At 41.4% G+C, this 26,027-nt stretch overlaps 1 protein-coding gene across 3 annotated transcripts in view; it reads right to left on the reverse strand.

Annotated features, from left to right (window-relative positions):
* PTPRG (protein tyrosine phosphatase receptor type G) overlaps positions 1-26,027 on the reverse strand; it is a 416,558-nt gene that overhangs the window by 29,753 nt on the left and 360,778 nt on the right. For all 3 annotated transcript variants that reach the window (XM_075053584.1, XM_075053587.1, XM_075053585.1), the window contains 2 exons: positions 14,497-14,588; positions 1,734-1,825 (listed from right to left, as the gene is read on the reverse strand). In XM_075053584.1, the coding sequence (XP_074909685.1) occupies positions 1,734-1,825; positions 14,497-14,588 (184 nt within the window). The remainder of the gene's footprint in view (positions 1-1,733; positions 1,826-14,496; positions 14,589-26,027) is intronic.

Here is a 26,027-nt window from a genome sequence, read left to right on the forward strand (position 1 = left end):
CAGTCGGAGGAGTTTAACTTCCCTTCAGAGGGGACCCTGTGCTCCCCAGAACAGGACTAATTGGCCAAAGCTATCTCTCCGACTGGCTGCCACAGCGTGGCACTCGCAGCAGGGAGCTCCAGGAAGAAGGGAAAAATAAGGCTATTAGAGCAGTGTTTTTCTTTGCTAAAACACGGGCGGAAGGTGTCCAACATTTGTTAATAGCAGTGATTTTGCGACAGCTGAAGCAAAGCCTGCTTAAAGCCAGACCAAGTTTACAGATGTGTTGCTGATTATTTTGAATAATTAAATGGTGTAAAACCCAGCTGTGATGAATAGCACTGGGGTCGCAATTCATAAATAATTGAGAAGAGTGAGTCGCATTTGATCATCCTGATCAAATTCTACTCTCTGGAGAATAAATGTTTGTCCTGAATACCATCAACATTGTTAAATGCCTCAATATTCCTGCTCAGCCATCCAGCCAGCAGTCAATTGAACTAAATCACTTTAACACCTTACACATTTGCCTTCCTCATGAATACAAAATGTTTCTAACTTACACAACGGTTTTTGGGCATCAGACAAAGCAGCCACTCTTTATAGACAGTAACCAAACAGCAACAATAAATGTTTTAAATGATCCCATTAAAAAAAAAATTCCTGCATACAGTCTTGTCTTTACTGCAGTAAGCAAAGAAGCCGTAGATATTAGGCCACCTATTTTGGTTCATTGCCTTGTTTGTAAGCAGAGCTGCCTCTCTGATTCACATGCAGCGCACAAGCACACCTCCTTTTGCTGGTAGGGAAGCCAGTAGCACATGCAGTATCATTTCCTGGGGCTCCTCCTGCTTCTCAATATTTCCAAAAGTTCAGCAGTGACTGTGATTATACTGAATAAAAGAAATGCCTAAAAACTAGCCAGAGAATACTGACTTGTGCGTATTAAGGCCTGACTCTGCAGCCCGTCCTCATACTGTGTGATGTTTATCGTGGTTGCACAATATGGGTTTGGTAACGCAGAGGTGGAAAACTACCTTCACTTCATTGGAATTACCTCCAATTTATACCAGATTTATAGGTCAGAATCTGTCCTAAACAGGTAACAAATGCATAACAGGTATGCAAATTTTAAAATAGTCAGATTAGGTAAATACCACCAACTAAATCCTGAAGCCTTTCTCCGTGTTTTACTGGAACAAAATAACCAACGACTTTAACAGCAATCTTTCCTGGCTGAACAGAGCACGAACAAGGACTCCAGGAACTGACCCATAGTTTGGGTTTTCATAAAAGACCAAATTCTACTACTTTTACTCATAGTGAACACTATTTTACTCCTTTTGGGCTACTCAGGGGGTACGTGACTTCTCGGTGTGACTAAGAGGAGCAAATTCTGGGCCAACAAGAGTAAAATAATCTGCAGATTGTAAGAAAAGCCTGGGGTTAAAACCAACTGCTTGTATCTTCATGTTGTTCATGGGGAATTGCAGGCAGCTTTCCAATTTAATAAAAACCTAGGAGGGTCACCCCTTAAAGGCACCTTAAAGGTGGTTAGAAAGCATCTGTAAATGTCCAGTCCCACATTGCTCGTACCTGGTGGCTAATTGCTATTTCCCTATTTCTTCTGATACATTTGAGCACTGCATTTACCTGACATGGCAGCATCACACAGATGTCGCATGGTCCCTAACTATTAATACACAATTAACTTTAGGAAAACAACATTTTATTGGTGGATCATTAAATCGTACCTCAAAGTCTTCCGAGAACCCATGCTGGTTATTAGAATACAGCTCACTGATGTGTTTAACGAACTGCTTGACTGGAATTGCTTCCATATCATCTGTAGAAAGAAAGAGATATTCAGAGTTGCTATTTGTCTCATACATAAAACTTAGGAGAGAAAGTCTTCACTCTATCACTTAGATCTGAGTTGCCAGAGGCAGAGCTAGTTCAACATGCAGTAATAAGAAATCTTGATAAATCTGACCAATTTTGAGGTAAACTCTTCATAAACTCATTTCTAATTCTAAGCATACAATTATGAATACTGGAAGTCTATTCCCTGGGATGCTAATTTACAAAGTCCAATTGAAGTTCAAGGATCATTTAGTTCTTGTTCACAGTTTGAAGATGGCTGTGGATAGGATGAAGAAGCCTCCTCTCCTTCTACATTTTATAAAAAACAACAGAAGAGACCCAAAATAGGAAAGTACAGTTGACAATTGCCCCCAGTAAGTTTCTACCGGACTGAACAGAGACACAGGCTTTTCTCCTGCAAGTTATTAACTTTTTCCTTTTTATACAATGTAGAATCCAAATGGACTTGCCATGAAACTGTCTCTGAGCAAAAGAACAGGCAACACAACACCCACGCTAATTTGAGCTCTCTCTCATGCCAGACACTATTCATAACACTGAATATGTATTCCACCGGACCATTTGTTCTTGCTCAGCACAGTGCAAATTCCACCCAATATACCAATAAATCACCCACAGACATTTTCTTAAAAGAAAGAAGACAAAGGCTTGAATTGAATTAAAGACAAACAAGACTGTTTCAAGCACCTGGGACTCCGGACAGATTCTAATAAAGCTGGGGTGTAGGATGGCTGCCCTATTTCTCTCTTTCTCTCTCTCAAAAAAGGCCTAGATGTTGTTATAACCACCACTGCAGTTGGTGGAAACACTGTGCTTGCCAAGATTCATTAGTTAATATTTTCAGTCTGGCATTTAGAAAACGTAAATTGCTATACAACTGTGATTACTTTCAGCATGTGAAATAATCTATTGCCTGATGGCTACTATTGTCTGATTGCATGATTTTATGGCAATACTCTGGTATTTATATATTCCATTTAATATTCTTCTGAAGATTGCATCCAGTTTATGTTTACTCCCAGTAATTCAGTAGTGTATTTTTGCTCCCATTTAGCAGCCATATGGTTTGGTGCTACAGCTGCATTATAATCTGGATTCTTTTCCTTTTAAACATCTACATTATGATAGAAAAAATCCAAATATTTCTACAGATACTTAGCAAAATTTAACGATAAATAAATAGATGTGACATTTACTGTATTCAGAGTGAAAGATCTTTGGCAGCTAAAACCTCTAAGCTGTCACATATGCTTTTCTTAGCAAAGGGTATGAAGATCTGTATGTGTAAATGAGGTTCTCCTTTGGCAAGAATTTTATAGATCCCTGACAATCTGATTTCTTTCCAGCTGATGGCAGTTAATATTGACCATGTCATTACTTCTCTACTCTTATTTTAACAGGTAACGCTCTAAGGTGGCTTTTTGCATCTATTGACATTTTCAGATTTCAATCAGGTCTCTTCTATTTTATTTACAAGAGCCAATTGTTAAAGATACGTTTGCAATCTGATCACCTCCCAGTATAGTAATGCTACTTCAATTAACCACATGCTCATTTACTGAATAATACAGAATTCAAAACATTTGACAAGTGTATGCTCAGCTTAGCAAAAAGCTGCAGCATGCAGAAAAGCTGGCACTTCAAAAATATTTAAGTGATAACATTTATTCTATGTAATATTGAGAACATCATCATCTCATAACAACATTTGTATTAATACTTTTGCAGCCAAGACACTTGAATGGAACGATCTATAGGAACAGCAGTCAATAGCAAAAGCCTGTAAAACAATCTATCCTCTCCTGAAAAGTAACCCATACATCCTAGATTTCCTTGAAAATAACTTGTGCGATGATAGCAATTTCATATACTCTCACAAGGAAAGTTCCATAGTTATCATTTGTTTTTTTCTTGAGTAGTCTAGCTCAACTGAGACCAACCGAGATCAAGGATTCATTGCAGCAGACCAGTGTGTCCAATTTAATTTTGCAGAAGGCAGAATTTAATTTTAATTGTGATCTGTGAGCCAAAAAATACATTAGAGATAACGTGCTCTCTGGTCCATTGAATTCCCACCAATTTCAAGGATGGGTCTGCACCAGAGATCCATGGCAAAATATGGTTAGTTTTCTTTTTATCATCATCACTGCACGGTGGCAGTATGTCTCCACCTTTATAGCCACTGCTAATTCACCTCTCTGCTGTTCACTGTCCTTTATTGTTTCTCCTCCCTTTCTCCTCTTCTGCATTTTCAATTCCGATTCCCTCCAGAAGCCTTAACCCAACGCAGTTTCTTATCCTATTTGATAACATGGGCAACAATTAAACGTTAAATACATTAAATAGGAAATACTGTTGACGTATGAGCTCACTGGGTGAGAGGGAGCTTATGCTGCTGAAGCTGCCCATAAACTCAGGAAAACCTTCTTGGAGCAAATGTAATTGTCTCCTATTAGGAAAATTAAAATCACACCCACAAATGTTAGAAACTCAAAAAACCGCTTATGATTTCCAGCTTTCAAACTGCTGGGATAAGACGGTCCTGCTGACCGTGCAAGACCTGGCAGCTTCTGCGCAGAAGCCAGGCAGAGGCCACCCCCGAGGGACACGCGCAGCCCAGAGGGGACAGGCAGCCCGCAGCTGGGCAGGACGCCGCTGCTTCCCCCCCGTACGCCCACCTTGCCCTCTGCTGATAGCCACAAGGAAGCAGCTGTATGCAAGATACAGGCTATTACGCTAACCAATGAAACAGAAAAGTGTTAAAGTGATTTGGGTCTGTATTTTGCTTTTCGTGACCTCCAACTCCAAACTCCCACCCAGGAACACAAATTACTTTAGCTGGGGTATATGCGTGCTTAGCCATGGGCGGCTTGTCAGACCTCCGGTAAAATATGTACTAATATACTCAGCGCTCTTGAATGATAGCTGCTCTGACGTTATCTGAAGATGGCCATGACCTTCTCGAAGAAAACCAAAAGATGTAGCTAGATGCACAGAATACGCTTTTCATCGCACAATCATCAGTCCAAAGGCTTTGGTTAAGCCTTCTTTCCATCTTAAGACAAATAGACTTCAATGACTATAATTCTTTTAGTCGATTGAAGAGATTAATGGAATCCTATAATGGCTAATTAGGAGCTCTTATAGTTCTTCTGCACATATTCCCTTTTGCACCATATACTTTTTCCCATCCAAAAGCTAGAGCAACATTTGATATTGTCAGTATGATGCTTACATTCTGCAAGAGCTACACATTATTCAAAGAGAAGAGGGAAATGTTTTAATAACGTATCTTCACCTCTAACATCACAGATATAATTACAGTTCTGTCTAGCTTGGTTTTGCCATCTGTTTTATCAGTGTCAATAAAGTGATGCTGGATTTACTTCTCTACAAAATATGAGCTGAATCTGGCACCATACTAACATACTAACCCTTTGTGTTATGCCGAGAACGAAGTAATCTTAGATGGACAGGGGCAAAAGTCTCCAGAACCTTAAAATTAATTGTATATATATTCATTATTATTAATAATATAACTTACAATAATATTCTTTATAATCAGACACTACTGAAGCTGACAGGTAGGGGATAAGTTTAATCATTATGCTAGATATTTAACACTTTGGTGGAGTTCCCATCTTCACTTGCTGGTCCAAGACAAGTGCCTGAGAGGAGTATCAAAACCACAAAACCGAAAGGGAGCACAGTGGAGCTCATTTCCTGCCACAAAGGGAGAATGCCAAGATTAAAGTCATGTTTGCTTAAAAAAAGATTGTACAGGAAAACCCTTACTTGCACCTCATTTTTTAAGAAATGGCAATCGACAATGCAGCATACTCGATACATTCCTTCAGAAGACAGCCACCTTCAAAAGAAGCCTGAAATGTATAGAAGCACTGAAGTTCGAACAGGGTTACCTTTAAAGCTTGGACAATTAGCAATCCTACCCAGAATGATTTTCCTCTATCTCCCACTTAATAACCTGCCTTTGTAATGTTAAAGCAATAGGGGCCAATTTCAAAAGAAAAATGGGATATCATATCAGAGACAACATTTCCACATAATAAGATCTCAGATTCATTTTGATTCATTTATAGCCTGAAAGCTCACTGGATAGTTTAGGGGCATTGGATTGGAATAGATGGGTTTGGGTCAGGAATTAATCCAGAAGGTCAAAATCAAAGTGCTTCCTCATATTATCTTTGTCTATTTTGGAGTTTTGGTGTTTCTGAAGACCAGACGTTTGACACACATGAAGAAGTCTCGGTAAGAAAATTCTTCCATGTCTTTCATTGTGTTTGTAAAGGCTTTCTGTTTTTCAGCTATTACCTTACCCAGTCTATTAAACCCAATATACTCCATGTAACTTATGCCTTACTTTTAATGTGAAAGCTTATTCCATTTGTTTGTTAGTCACTGCACTTCAGTCTCTCATTTGCAAAGCCACCTGGATTCATGTGCCATAGCTGTCACGTGGCTTGGCCCATCTGCTCCGACAGCAGCCACTTACTGCACCGCTCAGCAGCCCCGTGCCATCCCTTGCATCTCAGGAGCACCTCCATCAATTCTCAGCGTGTTCTTCACAGCTGGCTTCAGCCAAAGGACGGGGGGATTCTCCCACTCCCTTCTCCCTGCCTGCAGGGCTGAGCAGTGAACTGAATCAGGCTGCTGATAGGGCTGATGAATGTAAGAAAGGATTAATTGATTTGCAGGGAAGGGGAAGAAGGATTAGTTGTCAGTGGGGTAGACAGGTTGACCCTACTCATTACCATGAGGAACAGTAAAGTGACAGGGAAACCGCCCCTTCTGAAGGTAGCACAAACCTAACCTGGCTTATGACAATCGTGAAACCAGTGACATTGTTAATGACGGTAATCCTGGAGAGTCCACTCTCCATAGCGTATCCTCACAGTTCTCATCTTCTGCAAAAAAGTTTTCCCGATTGGAAAGCAGTATCTACCAGTAAGCTTATAGCAGGACTGGATTTGAGCTCTTAACTCACCGAAAAACAACATATATGACAAATGATGTCCCATATCCATAGCAAACAAGCACCTTTCTGTTCCCAGCAGCACTCGACCCTGGGATGTTGATTCATCTTCCACCCTCTTATTCTCCACTGCTGGAGAGAACATTGAATGCAATCCCAGGATTTTTTTTTTTTAATATATTTATTTTATTGTTAACCACATTCAGTGGGGTTCATGGATTTTTATTTTTTACAAAGAGGGATGGAAAAACTCTGCAAGCAGCTGGAATACCTAGCATCAATATTTGGGATGCATATTACTTAAAACTGAGTATAACAGCCCCTCCATAGGCTACAATACGTATCAGGGTGAAGGCTGCAGAGCTATAGCAAAAGCTTGCCTTCACATGCAGCACTGTAACCAAGAAGCCACGTGGAGTGCATTCCAACAGATTAATTTCCACGACCAGCAATGGGGCACTCGTAGCCCAGATTTAAGTAGGATCTATGCAGCTGTACCACGCAATATGAAAGTGCACACATCACACAGAACTAAATGGGGATGCAAAGCCCAAGTACCTCTGTATTTGTTCTGTCTCTAGAAAAGTGGCTGATCATAAAGAATATTGCAAGGATTAATAGCATACCCTTGGGTAAAATACTGCTCCAGTAGAAGTTATTGAAAAACTCCTATCAACTCCACTAAAGTCAGGTGTTCACCTCTACAGACAAGCTTAGACAAAAATCTCTGAACCTACAGATTGAGTGTATACTCTGAAGTGCACACACTTATAGGGGTCAGAAACTTCACATGCAGCTCAAATTTTGGCACTGACTGAATTTGAAATGTTTGAGCAGGCAACTCCACAGCCTGCCCTAACTCCCGCAAATACTGGACTCCACGACTAATTCCACACGTACAATTGGGTGGTGCCCAGCTTTCTTCAAACCATTTTAGACTTAATGCATTTGAATTATACACGTTTATATAGTCAGAGCCTTTAATTCTGCAGTATATTGGCTTTCCTTGCTTAACTATTTAAAATAAGAACGCAACTGAAGCCATTGTGTTTAATTTGGAATACTTAATTTTTCTGACTGATCACATTGTTTGCTGTATTAAAAAATGGTCAGGAATATAAGAACAGTTTTATTTGTATAACATGAGTATCGAGTAATTTATGATAAAACAAAGTCATTAAAAAACCCTTAATATTGAGAAGGTGTCCGCTTTCTATGGAGATCATATCTGCATAAGCACTAAAAAAGGCAATACAGTAGGTTTCATTCTAGGAGATCAAACTACCTGCTGAAGCCCTTTAAAGCTGGCATCCTCCTGAAGTCACTGACCTCAGTCATTAAGACAAATTATAAATTGAAATAAGTTAAATAATAAATTACTAAGAGTTGATTATTGGGGACACTATTCCTCATTAATGTTCACATTTTTGTAATCATGTGTTTATCAAGTACTGTTTTTAATAAAAACGCCTTTCAAAGTGAAAAGGCATGGAGAACACTACGAATACATTTGAAAGTCCTGGATAGGTGGACACGTTGAAAGAAAAACACAGAAGTCCTTCCAGCAAGATAATTGCTATCTATTTGTTATAATCAAGTCAAATGAACACAAGGGCAGGTTTCTGATAAAGGGGAGACACATGAAAAAGCAGAATATGAAAAATCACCTGTGTAATATTGTAGCTACATTCATCTCTTGCTTCAAGATTTAATCTACTACAATGCTATTAGCCATGTGTCAGTCAGGAATATAAAGATGTTAATGATAAAATTTTATACGTGTCAAAATAAGAGCTCAGTTTAAATCTGCTTGTACAAATCTTAGATTAGGTTATCATTAATTATAAATGTAATAGCAATACACTTCTTCCCTTTAAGCAAAAAACCAATTTTAGTCCAAGAGAATGAAATAATGTGAATTTTCCCTTAGCACAGACATTAAACATGATCTTATTTGGTATTGCCTGCTAAGGAATACAATTTTAATCTCACACATTTCCATCCTCAGGTCCCAGCCGTGCCATCAATTACATACATGCCTTACATTTAAGCACATGGAGGTTCAACTCCAGAGCTCTGCAGCCCAGTGTGACGGCTTTCAGAAAAGGACCTATCTGCATTTCACATGGTCACCACAAAAACATGATTTTGGGTGATTTAGCCAACTCCTGAAGCCTCCATTACAAGTACCATGATTAGATACCATACCATAAATTCTTCAGTGAGCTGCAGGAGCAGCAGTTTGTAGCAGAGAAAAAAGGAAGGTAGATGTTCCCTAAAATACCTTGATGTTTTCTTGGCTTCAGAGGACGGCTGTGTTTGCAATATTGCATTCATGAATTTAATTGAAGCTGAAGATAGGTACAATTCACAATATGGTGCTGGAACATAAATCCGCAGGGAGCAGAAAGCAGAAATAAAGTCTTAAACAGCTGAAGAGCACTACCTCTGTGCTCAGTGAAGAGCTTCATGCCCTTGAGAAATAAGTCCTCAGCTGCAGTTAGCGCTTTTCCTTGTATGTCTCTAGCACAGAGGATCACTGTGCGCTCCATACACTGTCACTGTAATGGCCACAGACGTGTCCTGGTGCTCTGCTCTTCAGCTCTTGGGATGCAACCCGAGACAGCTACATCTTAGCGGAAGTAAGATACCAAGCCTCTGTTGGGAACCTGCAGTTTCCTTGTCAAATGAGATACGTCTTGGTATAGTCTCTTAATAGAAACAGTTTGTCACAGGGTGGATGCTAGCAGAAGATACCAGAAGTGCAGAAACTGAGCTTGTGAAAAACACACCAAGGCTAACCCCTGATGTTCGTCAGGAAAGGTTGAAGGCAACCATGGTTGTTGAAGGAATAAGGAAGAAGGTTTCAAAATTATGCAGAGATTTAACAGAAGCTAAGAGTTAATAAGATGGACTCTTGATGGGAGTCCTTCTTGTAACCACGAGAAGACAGAGGGAAATGAAGGAGGGTCATGGCTGCACTGGCCTCCACACCCTTGCACGACTGCATGAGGTGGTGAAGATACCTTTTCACTGCAAAGTACTTGGCTACTCCACTATTTCCTGGGCTCATGCACCCACACTGAGTCATTCTTGAAGAAGCATGAACGTGTTTCTCCATCAGATTCTGCCACTGGTTATTTTAAATACAGAGTTCATAAACTCCAATACTAGTTAAAAAACATAATTTACTGCCCTTTACACCAAAAACTGTGTGTACCTCGATCCAAGCACTGGGAAGTGCTCCTGAGCCTTGCAGCCTAGACACAGCTGAAATAACTGGCATCACATCTGAGACATTTTACTTATACTAAAAATGGTGAAAGACATCTGGAATAATATGCTAAATGAATCACCTGCATTGGCCAGCCATTGTGTTCTTTATGAGCCATGTTTCCCCGGACTGTGGTCAAGACTATGCAGAGCTTTGAGTTTTGCTATAGGGTCAAGCCTCAACTATCTCCGTACTGATCTCACACCAAGTCCTGCTGACAGGAGTGCCACAGCATCTGCTGTGACCATCGGCTGGGCAAGGAACCAGTAAAGCCCCAGCAAGCTCCAGAACAATGCACCACCCAAGAGCAGGAAAGCTCTGAAACAAAGGATAGGAGGAGGAGGGTAGAAGTGGAATTTGTGCTAGTTCTGCTATTTGGTATCATCTAAGTTGCACAGAGGTGCACTTCTGCACTGCTGTTGTGGTGCAGGTCTTGTGATAAGAAGAAAAGAAAACTGTTAAGGGATGCATTTTGTTTTGCAGTGCTGCAAAACACAGCTGCAGGTCTGCAGCTATGATGCTGCTTTTATTCTTACTTATCCAACCCTACCAAAAAGGATCAAGTCCAGAAACATTTTAACCAGATACTGACCCAGCTATGGAAAAAACCCCAAGCCAACAAGAAACAGGAGCTGGTTTGCTGAGAAAGAGATCTTGCCAAGACCAAATGTTATAGTAAAGAGATCCAGGCAAAGATGATATGGATGTGGTGAAAATTAACTGAGTGTGGAGGCAAAGAGGCAAGATATGGAGAAATAATTTTGTTGGGCTGAATGGCAGGGGAGCTTCAGAAATCTGTCGTTGATTACAGATGCATTACTGTCAGGCACAAGGCTTATGTGAGTTTAGATTTATACTTCAGTTGTAATATCCAGTGGGTGACTCGGTTAATGATATCTCCTTTGTCCTATGTTTCTCTAGATCAAGCAGTGCAGATAATTATGAATAATGATAATGATTTGGGTCTCAGAGCAAATTTGCACAGATAAGCACACGCCTATGGGTGATGTGGCTTCATGCACAATAATTAAGCACATACGCCATGGGAAGTGAAATAGAAAATGGGTAAAATCATTCCCTTAGAAGAAGATTTTTTTAGATTTTGGACCTGAAAAGTTGTACTGTGTGCCTATTGCAGGTAGCTGGCAGATTGATTTTAGAGTTCACAGACCTGAGAAAACAGAGGGTTTGCCTAAACAAGAGCAGAATGTGGCACAGAAATAAACACAAAAGCTACCTCTGAGCATGCCGACACGTCACGGAGCAGAGCAGCGGCACGCAGAGACACCAGCACCGCTTCTGAAACCTCTCCAGCTGCGTCAGAACGTCGCTGTGCCTGGCTCCCAAGCACCTGGCAGAGCCACCCCACACCTGGGCCAGGACCAGGAGACCCAAACCCGCTCAGCTTCTTCCCACCGGCAGCTCACGGCATGCTGTAGATGGGCAAATCTACTAAACGTCTTTAGACACACTGCTCTAAATTGCCATCAGTGTGGCTGCTTGGTCATAACCGAGAGTAGTAGTTGGTCCACTGAATTGAAGGAGGTAGATGCCTGGTCCCACGAGGATCTATTAAAATTTCTTTTGTAAGGATAGGGTTTCACGACCTAACAAGGTTACTTCGAAAAACTTGCTTTTGTGAAAATGCCACTTATATTTTGCTTCTAGGATCAACATGGCAAATAAGACTTTCTCACACCCTCTGGCAGCTTCCAGAGGAAAAGTTCAGAGACTTATAATTTTGTCAGTTGCAGTCAGTTCAAAAGAGAATTTTATCATTTAATGTTTTTAAGGCATTTCAGTGGGCTGCCTATGTGGGAGCAGCAAATGACGGCAGAGAAGACTGTCATTTAGCAACAGGTATATGGGGGAAACAGGCCTCTTCTACATCTCCAAAGAAGGAAAATGTTTAGGAGAGCTTCAAGATCTTTCCAGGCAGTATCTCCCACCTTTGGAAAAAGCCAACAAAGCTGGAATTTATCTCTATTAACTTTGAGCCTCATTACAGACTCCCTGTAGAGGTAGTAGGCAATAAACATACACAGAGAGGCACTTCCAGAGGGTGATTTGGCTTTTGGTGGCCTGAATAGTTTTATTGTCAGTGCCAAGATCTTCAGGTTCATCAGTTCATTCTCTCTTAAGACCTTCCAGGTATGATTCGGCTTCAGATTAAGGCACCTCCATTTGGATGTCTGTATGCAGGTGTCTGAATGTCCATTATATCCACAAAAAGCTTGTAATTAGATTGGGAATTCAAGGGCTGGATTCACCTGTGCATCCAACTAGACTAAACCTCTGCCTAAGCCCCAGTTCTTCACATGCCTTAGAGCTCATCAGCAGTCTTGCAGATTTTTAACTACAAAGCTTCTCGAGGTGTCCTGCAGCACTTGCTCAGCAGGTGCCTTAATCTGCAGTGCCCATTATCAGGGGTCAGCAACTCTTTCTTAGCGTTACCGAGCCTGAGCAGACCGCAGTGTGCGCTGCAGCGATGGTAGCGTCGTGTCAGTCCCAAAGCTGCTGTGGTCCAACAACTTGGCTGCTCTAGTCATGGGAAGATGTCCCCAAAAGGCAATGTTCTCCTGTTCTCAGTCACTTGTTGTGACATGCTAGAATGGCTGCTGGACAAGCATTAGTGCATGTGCTGGCCTTATGGTACCTGCCACCTGCACAGTTTTAATGGAACTTCTTCAGCCTATATTACAATTTATATGAATGCCAGCCAGTCTTTAATGGACTGACCATCAAAACATACCCTTGAAACAGGGAAGAACCACCGTCTCAACAACACAGACTGCAGCACGAAAAGATGGAGCTTTCTGCTGGTTTCTTTAAGAAAAATTTGTCTCAATTACAGTAAAAAACCCTACACGCTGGACAAAGAGACTTCTCTCTGAGGGAAGAATTTCTCTTCCCCCACTGCCTTGTGCTCATAATCTCCCAAGTTTTGACACTGTTCTGCACAGAGTCCAGGTTAGCCCACCCTCCCCTTCCTCACAAGCTCTAAGGAGGTATCACACGAGAGCGGGCATGGTGGGACCGCTAAACTGACTGCCAAAACCAGCCCCAATAGGGAAGTGCTCTTCCTGGTTTTAGAGTAGGAAGAACAGAGTTCTCCACTATTTAGGTTCTTTCGTGAAAACTCATCGCAGGGGGTCTAAGACTAAAACCTCCCGTCTCCTGTTACCCTAAAGGAGAAGGAGAGGAAGGATGACTCCTTGCTAAGGAAGGCCAGGACATGCAGCTTAGTCTGCCACAGAAAGGAGAGGAAATAATAGCAAGTTTTCTTTTCTTTTCAGTAGCACAGCATCAGACTGCAAGGCTAACTCCCTAACGTTTTCTATAGGAATGTATTAGCTAACCTTTCATATTAGTTCCCATGGGTACTTTGAAAGAGTCTTTCTAGAAAGAAGTCACACATGTCTACTGAATAAAATCAAGGAAAATATAACTGGATTCTTTCACTTTTCAAGAAAGCATGTTTCTTCACTGTCTCAGAAACAGCTTTGAATGTGTTTTGGCAAAATGAACCTAATTAGCTGCAGATTGAATCCTAGACCAATGACACAAATTACAGAATACGACAAGGAAACTTAAAACACCTTGAAGCAACATGTGCAAGCATTTGACAGACTGAGGGCAATACAACATTTTGGGTATCTTAATTCTGCCTGGTACACTGACCAACATCAAACAAGGCAGCAACTGCAAAGGCCACTGTAACACCAAGCTGCTCTCTGTCATCACGGCTTAAAGGGAGTTGGATCCTGCACTTCGTAATTCCCAGGGGAAATGCCTCATGAAGAGAGAACAGCACTAAACTCTGCTTCCAGCTTCACTCTCAGTATAGCTGAGAGGAGAATTTGACCTTTGGTAACTTGATTAATACCAAATTAACAGACGGCTTTGGACTTTACTTGAGATTGTTTGCTTATCCCCGTGTCTTGCTTTCCTCCGAGACCCAGCAGACACCACGTCCGCACATGCTGAAAGCGGGGGGCAAGTTCCCTGGTCTCGAGAGAGCGGTGGAGCTGCACATCCCTCGTCCACAACCTGCCCTGATGGAGCAGCTGGTTTCACCCTGGATGCAATGCCTTAGAGTTTTTAAGAAGTGTTGCTCGTGTTTTTGACGTTTTACAAAGGTTATTCTGAAATTTCTATTAAAACAATGTGGGAGCGGTGCCTATGGAAAAAGATAGCATTGGCACTCAGAGCCCCCTTGCAAAGCACCTTAAATTAAATGAAGCAGCACTGATAGAACAAATTTTTACCAAAAAAACATGATTTATCACAAGCATAACCTTCTCTTCTTTATGTAATTAAAACAGACTCCAAGTAGCACAAACATAGGAGATTAAGCCCGTCTTACCTGGAATAGGTATAATGGGAATACTTTCATTGGGGACCACACGGGGGGAACTGCTGTCCTCCACATAGAAATGGGCAGTCTGAAAACACTTTCTGTTAAAGGAAAAAGAAAAAAATATAGATGCAGGGTGTGAAAAGCTGCCCTCTGAAAAACCAGCTGAAAACTTTTGCACATGTTCTGCTTCTCCATTTCTGGTCCATACTTTCAGCTGTTACAGTTTTAAAACATCACTGCAGGAAAACATATTTGTGTTTTCTACCATTACAATCCTAATTCTGGATTCTGGTGTGCTCTAATTCATTGACATCTGACATCCACCCATCATAAATGCCTCTGTATATTATTGCTAAGTACCACTGAATACAAAATTATACTCACAAAAGTTAGTGGTTGCAAAACAGGTTTCAAATACATCATTCAGAAAGAAACTGTGCACACAAGAAACATATTCAGAATACAGTTCAAGCCAAAATCCACCTAAGCACTAGCATTTCTAGGGGAAATACATTTACAGTAAAAGTTTCTGCTGTGTAACAGCTGACAGACAGTAATACAGCATCTGTAACTGCTGCACGTCATGATGTTCTGCTATAACAGTTATCCTTTAAATGTTACGTGGTTTTGATTGCTTGTTTTTTAACACTAAAGCCATATAACCCCTCATCCCATCCTCCTCCTGCTACAGAAAAATGCAATAGCCACTTAGCTTGGGCCCCAGGACTCATCTCTGAAAAGGCCTATTAAGAAAAGGAGAACTTAAATCCACCTGACTCTTTTTTACCTGTATTTAATGCAAAGCAGAGAGCACAAGCTGGTCATCACAGAAAAGGTACTGAGCAGAATAACATCAAGAGATCCGAGGAGACTCTGCATGGTGATGTTAACTGAGGCAGGGTTTTCCAACACCAGCGTCACTGCTCATTGCTGACTTAATGAGCTGCTTGAGGCTGGAACTGAATATTTAATGAGTCTTGCTTGGTGTGAGCAGCTATTGTGGCAGGAGAAGGGTCTGCTCTCATCTGTCGGGGTGCTTAACAATAGCTTCCCACTGCAGAAAGATCCCTCTCATTGCAGCCCTTAATGAACTGCTCCTCAACACCTGGGCAAAGTTTGCAGGCGGCCTTGTGAGCTGCGCCTTCTGTCAAGTTGCCGCTTCCCTTGCTGAAACGTATTTGCACGTAGTGGCTTTTAAGTTTCTGCCTTGCAGTCTGCTTCTCTGTAATTCGGGCATTGTGCTCTCCAAAGAGAGCCCGCTCGGCTTCGCCGGCTTTGCCGACTTTGTCAAAGTAATTTGTGCTCCCTTTGTTTTCGACATCCGTATGTGCCAGAGAGCAAAAAAGTCACTGAAAATCAAACCGCTCTCTTAGGCAAAACTAGAACCTAAAATAACCATGGGTGCTTGCTTTCTGTGCACTTGTACTTTTTACTGCATGGTCACAGTGCTTTATAATGCAAGCACATGCTATGGCAGCACAAGTACAACTTAAGACAATACAGAAGCAGGAGAGAGCGGATTTCACAGCATGGAGTAATTGTCTCGGAGCAGCTTTCTATTTTCAGGCACGATGTCTTGCATTGTGCTGAAGTTACTTATTTAGTGGGTATGCTTTTGTTAAGAAACACCATAAGGTGAATTCACACATGAGGATGCAAGATGTGCAATAGTCTCACAGCATTTAAAAACATCGGTTGAACTCCCCCCACCCTACTTACTCCCTGTTCTCATTTTTTTTTTGGCAGCCTTTATTTTGGACAATGCACACCCTGGGGGCACGCAGCAGAATAAATCAGTCACACATAAAGACGAAACTATGAATATGAAACAGGCAAAATGTTCCTGATTTTGATGTATTTGGGGCTCTTTCCCTTGAGTCAATACTACAAAAATCCTTGAACGGCTCCTCCTGGTAATGAAGGCCTTAAGAAGGTGTTTGATAAAAAACCCAGACCTTTATGCAGGGATTTACAGGATTTTTTTAAGCTGATGATACTGAAGAAAAGCATTATTTTTTGTTAATTTGTTATTTTATACTCTGAGAGGCTCTGATAGGATGGCATTGTGCTTTTTTATGCAGCCATAAGACAGTTTTTTCTTAATAGTCTCAAAACATGCAGTTGTGTTGGATAATCACATATGCAATATTGTAAGGCCCACGATGGGGATAGCTGAATATCTGAGTCCAGCATATCTCTGCTGAGCACAATGTTGGAATAACATTGTATTAAATGAGTATTTCACATAGTAAAGTTTGCTACAATCATTAGTATCACTAACAATTCCATATTTTATTCCTGGAAGACTTTCTGTAGCTGTTTCGAAAGCCAGTCATCATGGAATTTGACTAAAGTTTTTCTCAAGTCACAAACATCACGCTAAATACACTCTTGTCTTGTGTATATACATACATAACGCAGCATGTTCATTACAATACTGGATACCGGCACGTTAGGTGAAGACATGCCTCTCGGAGTCTTTTTTTTTCACTTGCTCATAATTGCTGTAAATATTCCAAGTTTAGCCTCCACAGCTGAGCTTGCAGCGCACAGGCCATCGCATCCCTGTCCTGATGACTCCCTCCATGTCTCAGGGGCTCCCCATGACAGCGTAAGGCAGCACTGATGGGACTATGCAGGCTCGAACTTGAGAGCAGGATAAAGTGGATTGATCTTTGAAAGACCTTTTATGATGGGTTTCACAAAGTAGCTGGATGAATTTTCCAGCAAGTTCTGCTTACTGGGTCTGTTTCCTACTTTTGCATCTCTTCCCTGTGCAGCTCCAGGAGAGAGCACGCATCTCAGGGCACCAGGCAGATGCCTCCAGGCCCCCAGTTTGGATAATGTCCATTTTTCAGCCTGGGACTGACTGAGTGAGGAAATGCCTGGGCCCAAGAAGAGCCTTTTGCAAACTCGTGTCTAGTTTGTAGTAATAAATACTGATAGCTGGGATCAAGGCTACTGAGAGGCATTTCAGAAAATTTAGCGTCTGCCTTCTCCCCCAGTTTAGGATACTCCTTTCTATCCCTTGGCATTTTCCCTACCTTTCCCTCAGTATACAAACCTGAAGTGGCAGCAGTTGCTAAGGCTACAAGAGGATGCAGTAAATCTGTGTGCATGTATGGGGAGGGCTGGATAAAGGAAAAGGATGAGAGCAGAAAATTGCTTGTTTCGAGTCACCGGAGAAGCAGCCATGGAGAGAGGTAGGAGCGGATGCAGGGCTAGACAAGGTGCAAATCTACAACTGTTTTCACATGAGCACTTCAGCCTGTAACTTTTAACCCCAGCGTGTATACGTGTGCAGGTGTTTGCACCTGTATGCCCATTTGCTCAGGAAACCAACACCGTCAGCAGAAAAAAAACATATTTTTTTTTTTCTGACAGAAGCAGTCCTTAGTGAATGAGCAATTGGGATTTGTCAATGGCATAAATGGTTATTAAAATCTTAACAACTGAAACAACTAATTTTAGAATAACTCTTGCATTTCTGCAGCACTGGCTGAGGAAAAGCAAATCACAGCCTTGATTTTACTTCCAGAAGATTTCAGAGAGCCCACATCTTTTCTGCAAAATACCAAAGAGTCTGTTGTCTCTGAAATACGTCTGTGTGCAGTGAAGCACACCGTTTTCTCTAGCCCCATATGTTTTTTTGGCTCCCTTTCCCTGGGGTACAATAACTGTGCGAGATTGTGGTGATCAGACACGCAGTTGTCACATATGAACCAAAATGCAGAAAGTAAAACACTGCGAGATTAGCATCTCCCCAGAGAAGGAGCAGAGGCAGGGTCTGGAATGCAAAGATGATGTGAGGGAGAGCCATCCCCCTGCCCAGAATCTTCTTACAGAGATACTGGCAGTGAGTTATTAAAGCAAACTAACAGGATGCAAAGTCCAGAGCAGCAGCACCTTATTATCAAGCTAAAAGGATAAAAATATGCCAAGAGATGGTCCTGATTAGCTGGGTTAAATGCTTGTTCCGTCTCTGCTGAGCAAAATACTAGATTAGCTTCTGCAGAAGAAGAGATGCCTTGTGAGATTTTGACACTCAAACCAGGTTTCCTTGGTTATTAGTTAATAAACCTCAAGCAGCTTCTCCTTTATACTCATCTAAAAGCAAGAGGAAGAATCAGATCACACAATGGCTTGAAAGCACGGGTGCATTTTATTTTCACGTAGAAGATAGCGCCTTAGCGTTTAGTTAATGCTGCCTCCAATACAAACACACAGTGCGCACTGCAGTCAATGGGAGTGCTGGGAATAGCTCCGAGGGCAGCGTTTGGCCTTTACTCCTCTGTACTCTGTCTAGCGTGGGCAGCATCCCCTGATCTGTGATGACAGGCGAGGGATCTGTGCTTCTCCGGAGCAGCTGAGGCAGGGAGAGAAGGAGCGATGGTTTATTGCGGAGGGGCAAGTGATTGCCTTCACAGCTGCTGGCTGAAACTACCAGGACAGTGGCTGAACACAGGAAAAATCAAAGGGGAATGCTTCACTTTCTGGGGACACGCAAGAGCCGTGTCCTGCCTCACATGCTGAAGTGACTGGCACATTCATTGCTCCCTTGTTCACCAGGGATCTACTCCTTCTTCCAGGCATTTCTGTTGGCCGGAGCAGTGTGTATTCCCTCTCCAAGGCTAGCCAGATTTATACTACTTTATTTCTGTAATAGCATCTAGGAGCTCTAGGCTCCCGGTTTCTTGCAACTGCTCTCTTCTTGGGTCATTACCTCCTAAAGCATGACTAATTTGGGGGCAGATGGCTTGAAAGGGTCCTGGAGGCCTATTCACTACTGTCAGAGCAGGGCAGACCTTGTCCTCTGGGTACCCTTCCTCCAGAAACAGCCTCCCACAGACAGGAGCTCTGCAGAATGTACATTTATTAAGGAAGAGGCCAATAGTCCCTGCAGCCACCCTACTTTCACACACAGCCCTTAGCTGGTGGGCAGAACAGGCAAGATCAAACAGGAGTCAAATCGGGAGCTGTAACGGACCTCGGAACCAGGCTGCGCAGGACATGGCTTAGTCTTTATCGAATGCAACCTGGATACAGGCATTCATGCACCGTGCTCCTCCATCACGGGTGGGGGGGGTCTGCAAGTAACTCCCAAACAAGGATCCAAAGACAGGAAACGATCCCTTTCACTACCTCTGCACATTCATTCTCACTTTCAATAGAAGAAAAGATGCTTCAGATTCTTGTTGAGCTGTTTTGCATGTTTTCCAGGAGACACAATTAAGATTGGTTTCTGCTGGCACCAAAACCAGAGTATGTATGCAGTCAAGTGTACTAGTAACACATGGCTCTGCACTTTAAACTAGCTTCACTATTCCTTGGCAAGCATTTGTCACTGTCAGAATTGGCAATGACTCCTCAGAAAAGAGCCACAGACTACGGAACAACAGAAGCGCTGCAAATCACGACCATGTCACCAGCAGAGCAGTGGATGGGAGCCTGGACAACAGCTGTCTGCAGTCTGCACTGCTCTAGCTGGGGTCATCAGTCACTGATTTTTATGAGCAATAAAACTGACTCAAGCGTTAAGAAGAAAAAGGGAAGAGAAACCACATGAAAAAAGCTGATCTTATGAATATGAATAAGTGACCAGCATGGAGCAGTGACATTACGTTCATTGTATCAGAGGGCCATCTGCATTTACTCTTTTTTGGCCAGAAAATGGCTTATATTGCCCCAATTTTCTACAATTATTTTCATTCCCGAGTCTTAACACTTAATGATCAGAATTCAAAAGTCAAGTTATAAAAGAACCTATGCTATACTGGAGTGGTAAGGCAGTGATGCCTGACCGTACTTGAGCTATGGGAGGATATACAAAGCAGGAATGCATAAAAACCAAGGAATAAAGAAAAGCTGAAAAAGGAGGAAAATTTCCCTACAATAATGCTGATTCTCCTGCATAACCCTCCCAAAGATGATTTGCCTTCTCGCCACAAAGCAATTTCTGCCTGTAATCATCTTGAACAGTGTTAAGCATTGCACAGATATGATAACTGGAGAGGTCTAGATGGCACGCTGTGAACTTCTGAAACCTATCCACGTACCAAGTCCTTGGCATCCTTTCCTAGACAGAACGGTGAAAAGTAGACTGTCCCTTTCAGGGGGCTTCCTCTGGGCAATGAGAAATGTTTTTTCATATCAGCGAGTTGTTGCACACCCACACAGTCCCGCAAAAGCTAAAAAGATCCAAACACTAATCACCAGTCCAACCACACATATCTACAACCACACATTCTGCACTGTCAAAGACAAGTAAAGACAGGAAAAAGACTGGGAAAAGACAGATGGAAAAAAAAAGAAGGTGGACCAAACTTTGACACAGTATTTGTGGTGAAGAACACAGCACTAGTAAAATTGTCCATCTGAAAAACTAATCTGCAAATAAGACTAGGGATTTCAGAAGACACAAAAAGACAGCTAATTTAATATTTATGGCCTAAATTTGCCAGCTGACTACACAGCTCTCCACAAAATTAAAAATCCTCTTCTCCTGATCCTCTGAGATCCTATCCTGCACCAGAGACTAGACACCCATTTACATCACATATGGTATTATACAAGAAATAATAATTTTTAGAAGGGTATTCAAATAACTAAACAGTTAAGAAATGACAACACACACCAAGATGAGCTGCTTTCAAGGCCTCCCCCCTTCATCAGCTGTGTGACCAGAAAGTGCCCAGGTGGCCAGTGCAGAAATGCACTTAGAAAGCTCTTTAATTGCAAATTGTAAGTGGATAAATCTTAGTTTAACTCAGCACAAACATTTTCCACGCTTCCTTGTCCTTCTTCCTGGTGTCCCTGGAGAACAGGGAAGGCAATGGTGAAACCTTATTTGTGATGACACTTGGCCCTGTAACACTTGGTAGCTAATTACTCTCCTGGTGACCTCTGACAGGGCTAGCAGCATCAGACCTTCCCCTCCTGCTTTAATCAATACTCACAACAGCTGTGTTGGATATACTCAGCAATTTTACAGATGACTGAATGGGTTTACTCATCAGTATTTTCTATTGCAAGAGAACAAGCTCCCTGGTTATATGCATTACCACTCAAAACTTTAATGTCTTCAGGCAAAAATGGGGTAAAGAAACCTATAGGTGGTACCTTAAAATGGCTTAAAAATTAGGCACGGTTTTAAAAACCAAAGGGAAGCCTGACATATTCATTTTCCTCTCCCTGAGCCAACTATTTATTTAATGAAACATTCATAACAAAGACTAGAAAATCACAGAGGAAAACAAAGACATGCCTTTTCCAATCAAATAATACCTTAGGCACTTCCTATAAAATGTGTACTTCCAATGCCCTAAACATCATGTAATATTAAAAAGGAGCCTAAAACTTTCTCACAGAAGGAAGCTAAATTTAACCAAGTGAAGAGTTGTTCTGTAATCACAAGAACTGCAGCAATCAATGAAGATTGCCTCTTACTAGAGAGGAGCTTTTAGTAGCACCTCTAAGAACTCAAAATTGGGCATACTTGATATTATCATTTCAGGACATGAATTCCCTTTGGGATGAATATCAGGAAAGGAAAGAATAAAAACAGGGTGGCACGCTGGGAGGTTAAAACACAGGTATTTTTAAATGCAAAGTGTAATTAATCTGGATTGAAATTGTGTTATAAGAAAACCAATACAGAGATGATCCCACCTAAGAAAGGACAGCAGAAACTGGGTCTCTCTTTGGAACATTCACCTGAATGTCCCTAATTACTCCCACTTAATTACTCTCAAAATGGAAGAGCCCTGCTCTTTCCCGTGCAAAAATATTCTTTCCTTCCTCCAAACGGGACCTCAGGACATTCAATTGAGAATTATTTTAGGCATCCCAAGCCATGGCCTGGGACCTAAGCATAGCACAAAAATGTGCTAAAAGTTTAGGCACCTTTTTTTCCTCTGTTTTGATGGCCCTGCCCATCTTCAGGCAGAAATATCAGCTTGTTAAATATAATGAAATACTCAATGGGAAGCTCCCTCTTTCTCAACAGACATGTCCACGTGCACCTGGACTAAAGTTGCGTGGGAGAACTAGGAAGATTTCCCAATACTGCAGGACATATTTCATGTTTGGCTTATTTGGGGGCAGGATAAAATATTAAAAGTGTAATTATTTCCCTTCTCTTTCCATCACCGTGTATTTGGAGGGTAGGCTTTTTTCACTGGCCATTTCAAAAAGAAATAGCTACTTACAATTTTTTATGGTCTCTCTGTTAACTTTGTTTAGAACACAATTAGTAATGGCACAAAAAGCTACCTTTGGAAGCACAGCACAAAGGAAAAGAAAAGAGCAGCTGGCACCAAGAGCAGAGAATCAAATTACTTCGTACCTGGCAGATAATGAGAACACTGAAAATACACTACTTAATGCTAGTGCTCTGACAGGGCTACGTACATCACCTCATCACGCTAATACAGACAGACCGGGTGGCAGCCAGCTGGTCCTCCTTCCCCACCCATCTCCCTGAAAGCAAAGATTTGTAAGCAGCCAAATAATTAACCTGGACAGAAGTCTTGAGGATCATTAATCTCGCTATCAATCAACCCATTTGGAGATTCGCTTCTTGCTGTCGCTGATACTAATCTGGTAGTGACTTGAGAGCTCTGGGGAAGCCTGGAGTATGGGTGTCTGAGGAATTGCTTTAATGAGTTTCTTGCATTCAAAGGTTAACAAATGTGACAAGGAAACACAAATATCAGAGACAATAAACTACCATCCACTGAACCAACCACTGAGAAATACCCTGTTGTGTATTCTGCTGTAGTATGCTGAATACATCTCTAACTAGCTCTGTAAAAATACCCGAGTCAGACCCCAGTGACCTATCTCAGATGCCAGGAGAGATGCAGGCATGTTAGTGTGAGCTCTGCGTGCACCAATGCTCCTTATCTGCTGGGCTAAGTACCTTGGGCATAGCTCTGCATTAATAGAGCTATACCACAGAGAAGCAAGTTGTATTCGCTGAAGTGGTGTTCTGGTTAAATCGGACAATCAGTGTAGTGTGAACATATCCACTGGGCTTCCTTTGCTTAACACGACAGACCCACATCAATTAATACATCGGAATAAAAAGTCTCCACATCAGCAGAATCATTCCAGTAGCATTTGCATTAAACAGTGCAGTATTTTCTGTGAGAATGTTTCTAAAAAATAAATAGCATCAACAATGGCAATAATATCAAACAAATCCCAAATAATTAATACTCTAAGAAAAATCTATTTAATACCAGAAAGTAGTAAGCAGTATTAAGCATACTAAGGCATAATAAAGAAGCACAGAAAATAAAAACAATGTATGTTTTAACCTACCATCTCCACAGACCAAATAAGCCATAAGAAAAATTCTAGAAATATTATAAGCAAGTAACAGAGGTAGAATCCACTACACCATGAGGCAGAGGAGACTAGAAGGATGTTCCTGAAAGTGCTTGAAATGAAGTGAGGAAGAGTTCCCTTTTCAAAATATTTATTAAGAAAAGGACATATTTGAAGTTTCAGGCCTATAACCCATTCAAAGCTCCTTGAATTTTAGTGTCATGGAAATACATATTTATTACACAAAAAGGACTCGAAGTATGAGGCACATCAGAAAAAATTACCAAGTTTATTAGCAGGCCTCAAATTATATAGAAGAGTCAAGAATTGAAAAGTCATAAAGTAACAGATGTAGAAGAGACTTTGCCTTTAAGAAATCAGTCAAAATTATTCTGAAAACTAGAAACTGCTTTCATCCTCATGACAAACTCTTTTTCAGTAAGTATACACTCGGGCAAGTAAACTATTGCCTTCCCATTGACTTAATCAGTGTGTAGAAACAGCTAATAACAAAACTAATCACAGGAGGAGAACATTTTGATTCAAGATAAAAGTTCATTGCAGATAAGTGAAACAGGAGAAATTCAGTCAACCTATGCTAATTATTAGATCCCTTAACACCAGATAGAGTTTAATATATTTTCTATTTATAGGCCGTGCTCCTTATTTGCATTATTTCCAAAGCCTTAATCTACCTTTTATTAAGCCCTTTACAACCTTTCAGTGTTGATAAATGTGAGACTGGGGAAAAGAAGAAAAAAGCCCGCAAGAATTGTAGTTTGCATCTTAGCAAAAACATACGAACGCTTCTTAACGTATGAAGAAACATGCCTGGATCCATCAGGCACTTGCTCAGAAGCAGACACGTAAATTAAACACAAGCTCTTGGCTCAGTATTGCCTTTTCTGGAAGCTCATGAAGTGACATGGCTGCACAGCACTCGCTGTCCTTGAGGAACGTAGATGTCCGCTCCTAGGTGAATTGTTCAGTCCTGACACCTCTAGCAATTCAGATTCATTTTCCACCTACTGTATTTATGCATTTCATTTTCATGTTCTGATGCGATCTTTGGCGGTGCTTTTGCTGCCATTAGCGCAGCAATTAGACAGGAAGCTTGGGAGCGGAAAAGACAGCGGCAATCACCATGGCCAACAAGACGCGTTCGGGTACGCAGGCAAAGGGAGATTCCAGTGGGGACCGAGGTCCTGCTGTTAGACCCCCTCCAACTATTGTCATTGCTGCTCCTAACTGGGAACTGTAGTAACAAGTTCCTGTTTTATTCCAGTATTTTAATTCAAGGAGTTTTGTGAGCTAAAAATGTTTAAAATGCAGACTAAACAGCAGAGTATTTTGCCACTATTTCTGGTAGTTTTGTCTCAGACATTTGGTTTCAGATCTGTGATTTCCTGTCGAGAACACACAAGTGTGAAATACTTGTTGATCCGTTTATTCATTTGCCTCCTGGCTGATCGTAGCCATTTTGACAGAATGGATAAATTGACTTGCTCCTTGTTGTTTTTTTTTTTTCCCCACATGCTTCTCCATCAGCCTCAAATCACTGCCCCAACTTCCCAGATGCTATGCTTAGGTCTTTATCACTCCTACACCCTCACTTTGCATCCTGCACACTCCTTTTAGAGGCTTTCTAAGCCAATTTCACACAATACCCAGGTTGTCTGAAATGCGACAAACTCTCACTATAAGAGCTTCTGCAACTCCACCCGCCAGATGAAAATGATACATAATATTTAGAGAAACTATTTTTGAACAATTCAAACCCAATGAACACTTTACATTACTCTTTAGGACATGAGATATATCTTTAATAATTGCACTTGGTTACTCCAGGCAGCATTTAACTATTTATCTATTTAACTATTTATCTATTATTAACTATACTATTAACTATTTAACTATTTAGCTACAACACACCTCAGCAAATCATCTATTTTTCCAAGTCATGAACAAACACTGCAATGTGGAAAGGGAACAACTCTTGATCATTCTCGTTGAGGAAATGGCAAAGGTAACAGCTTCAAGTGATCAGGTAAAACCCTGTAACACCAGCACAAGATTTTCAATGCAAACTAATTTCAGCAGGCTAACAAATGAGTCACTTTTCTGTGACAGACGTGTAGCAGAACACAGTGCATTTAATTGATGTGCCCTTTTATTACAAAACATACTGTCTCCCTCCGGTTTGACTA

The sequence above is a fragment of the Buteo buteo genome, chromosome 21 (genome assembly GCF_964188355.1).
Source record: "Buteo buteo chromosome 21, bButBut1.hap1.1, whole genome shotgun sequence".
Classification (NCBI taxonomy): Eukaryota; Metazoa; Chordata; class Aves; order Accipitriformes; family Accipitridae; genus Buteo; species Buteo buteo.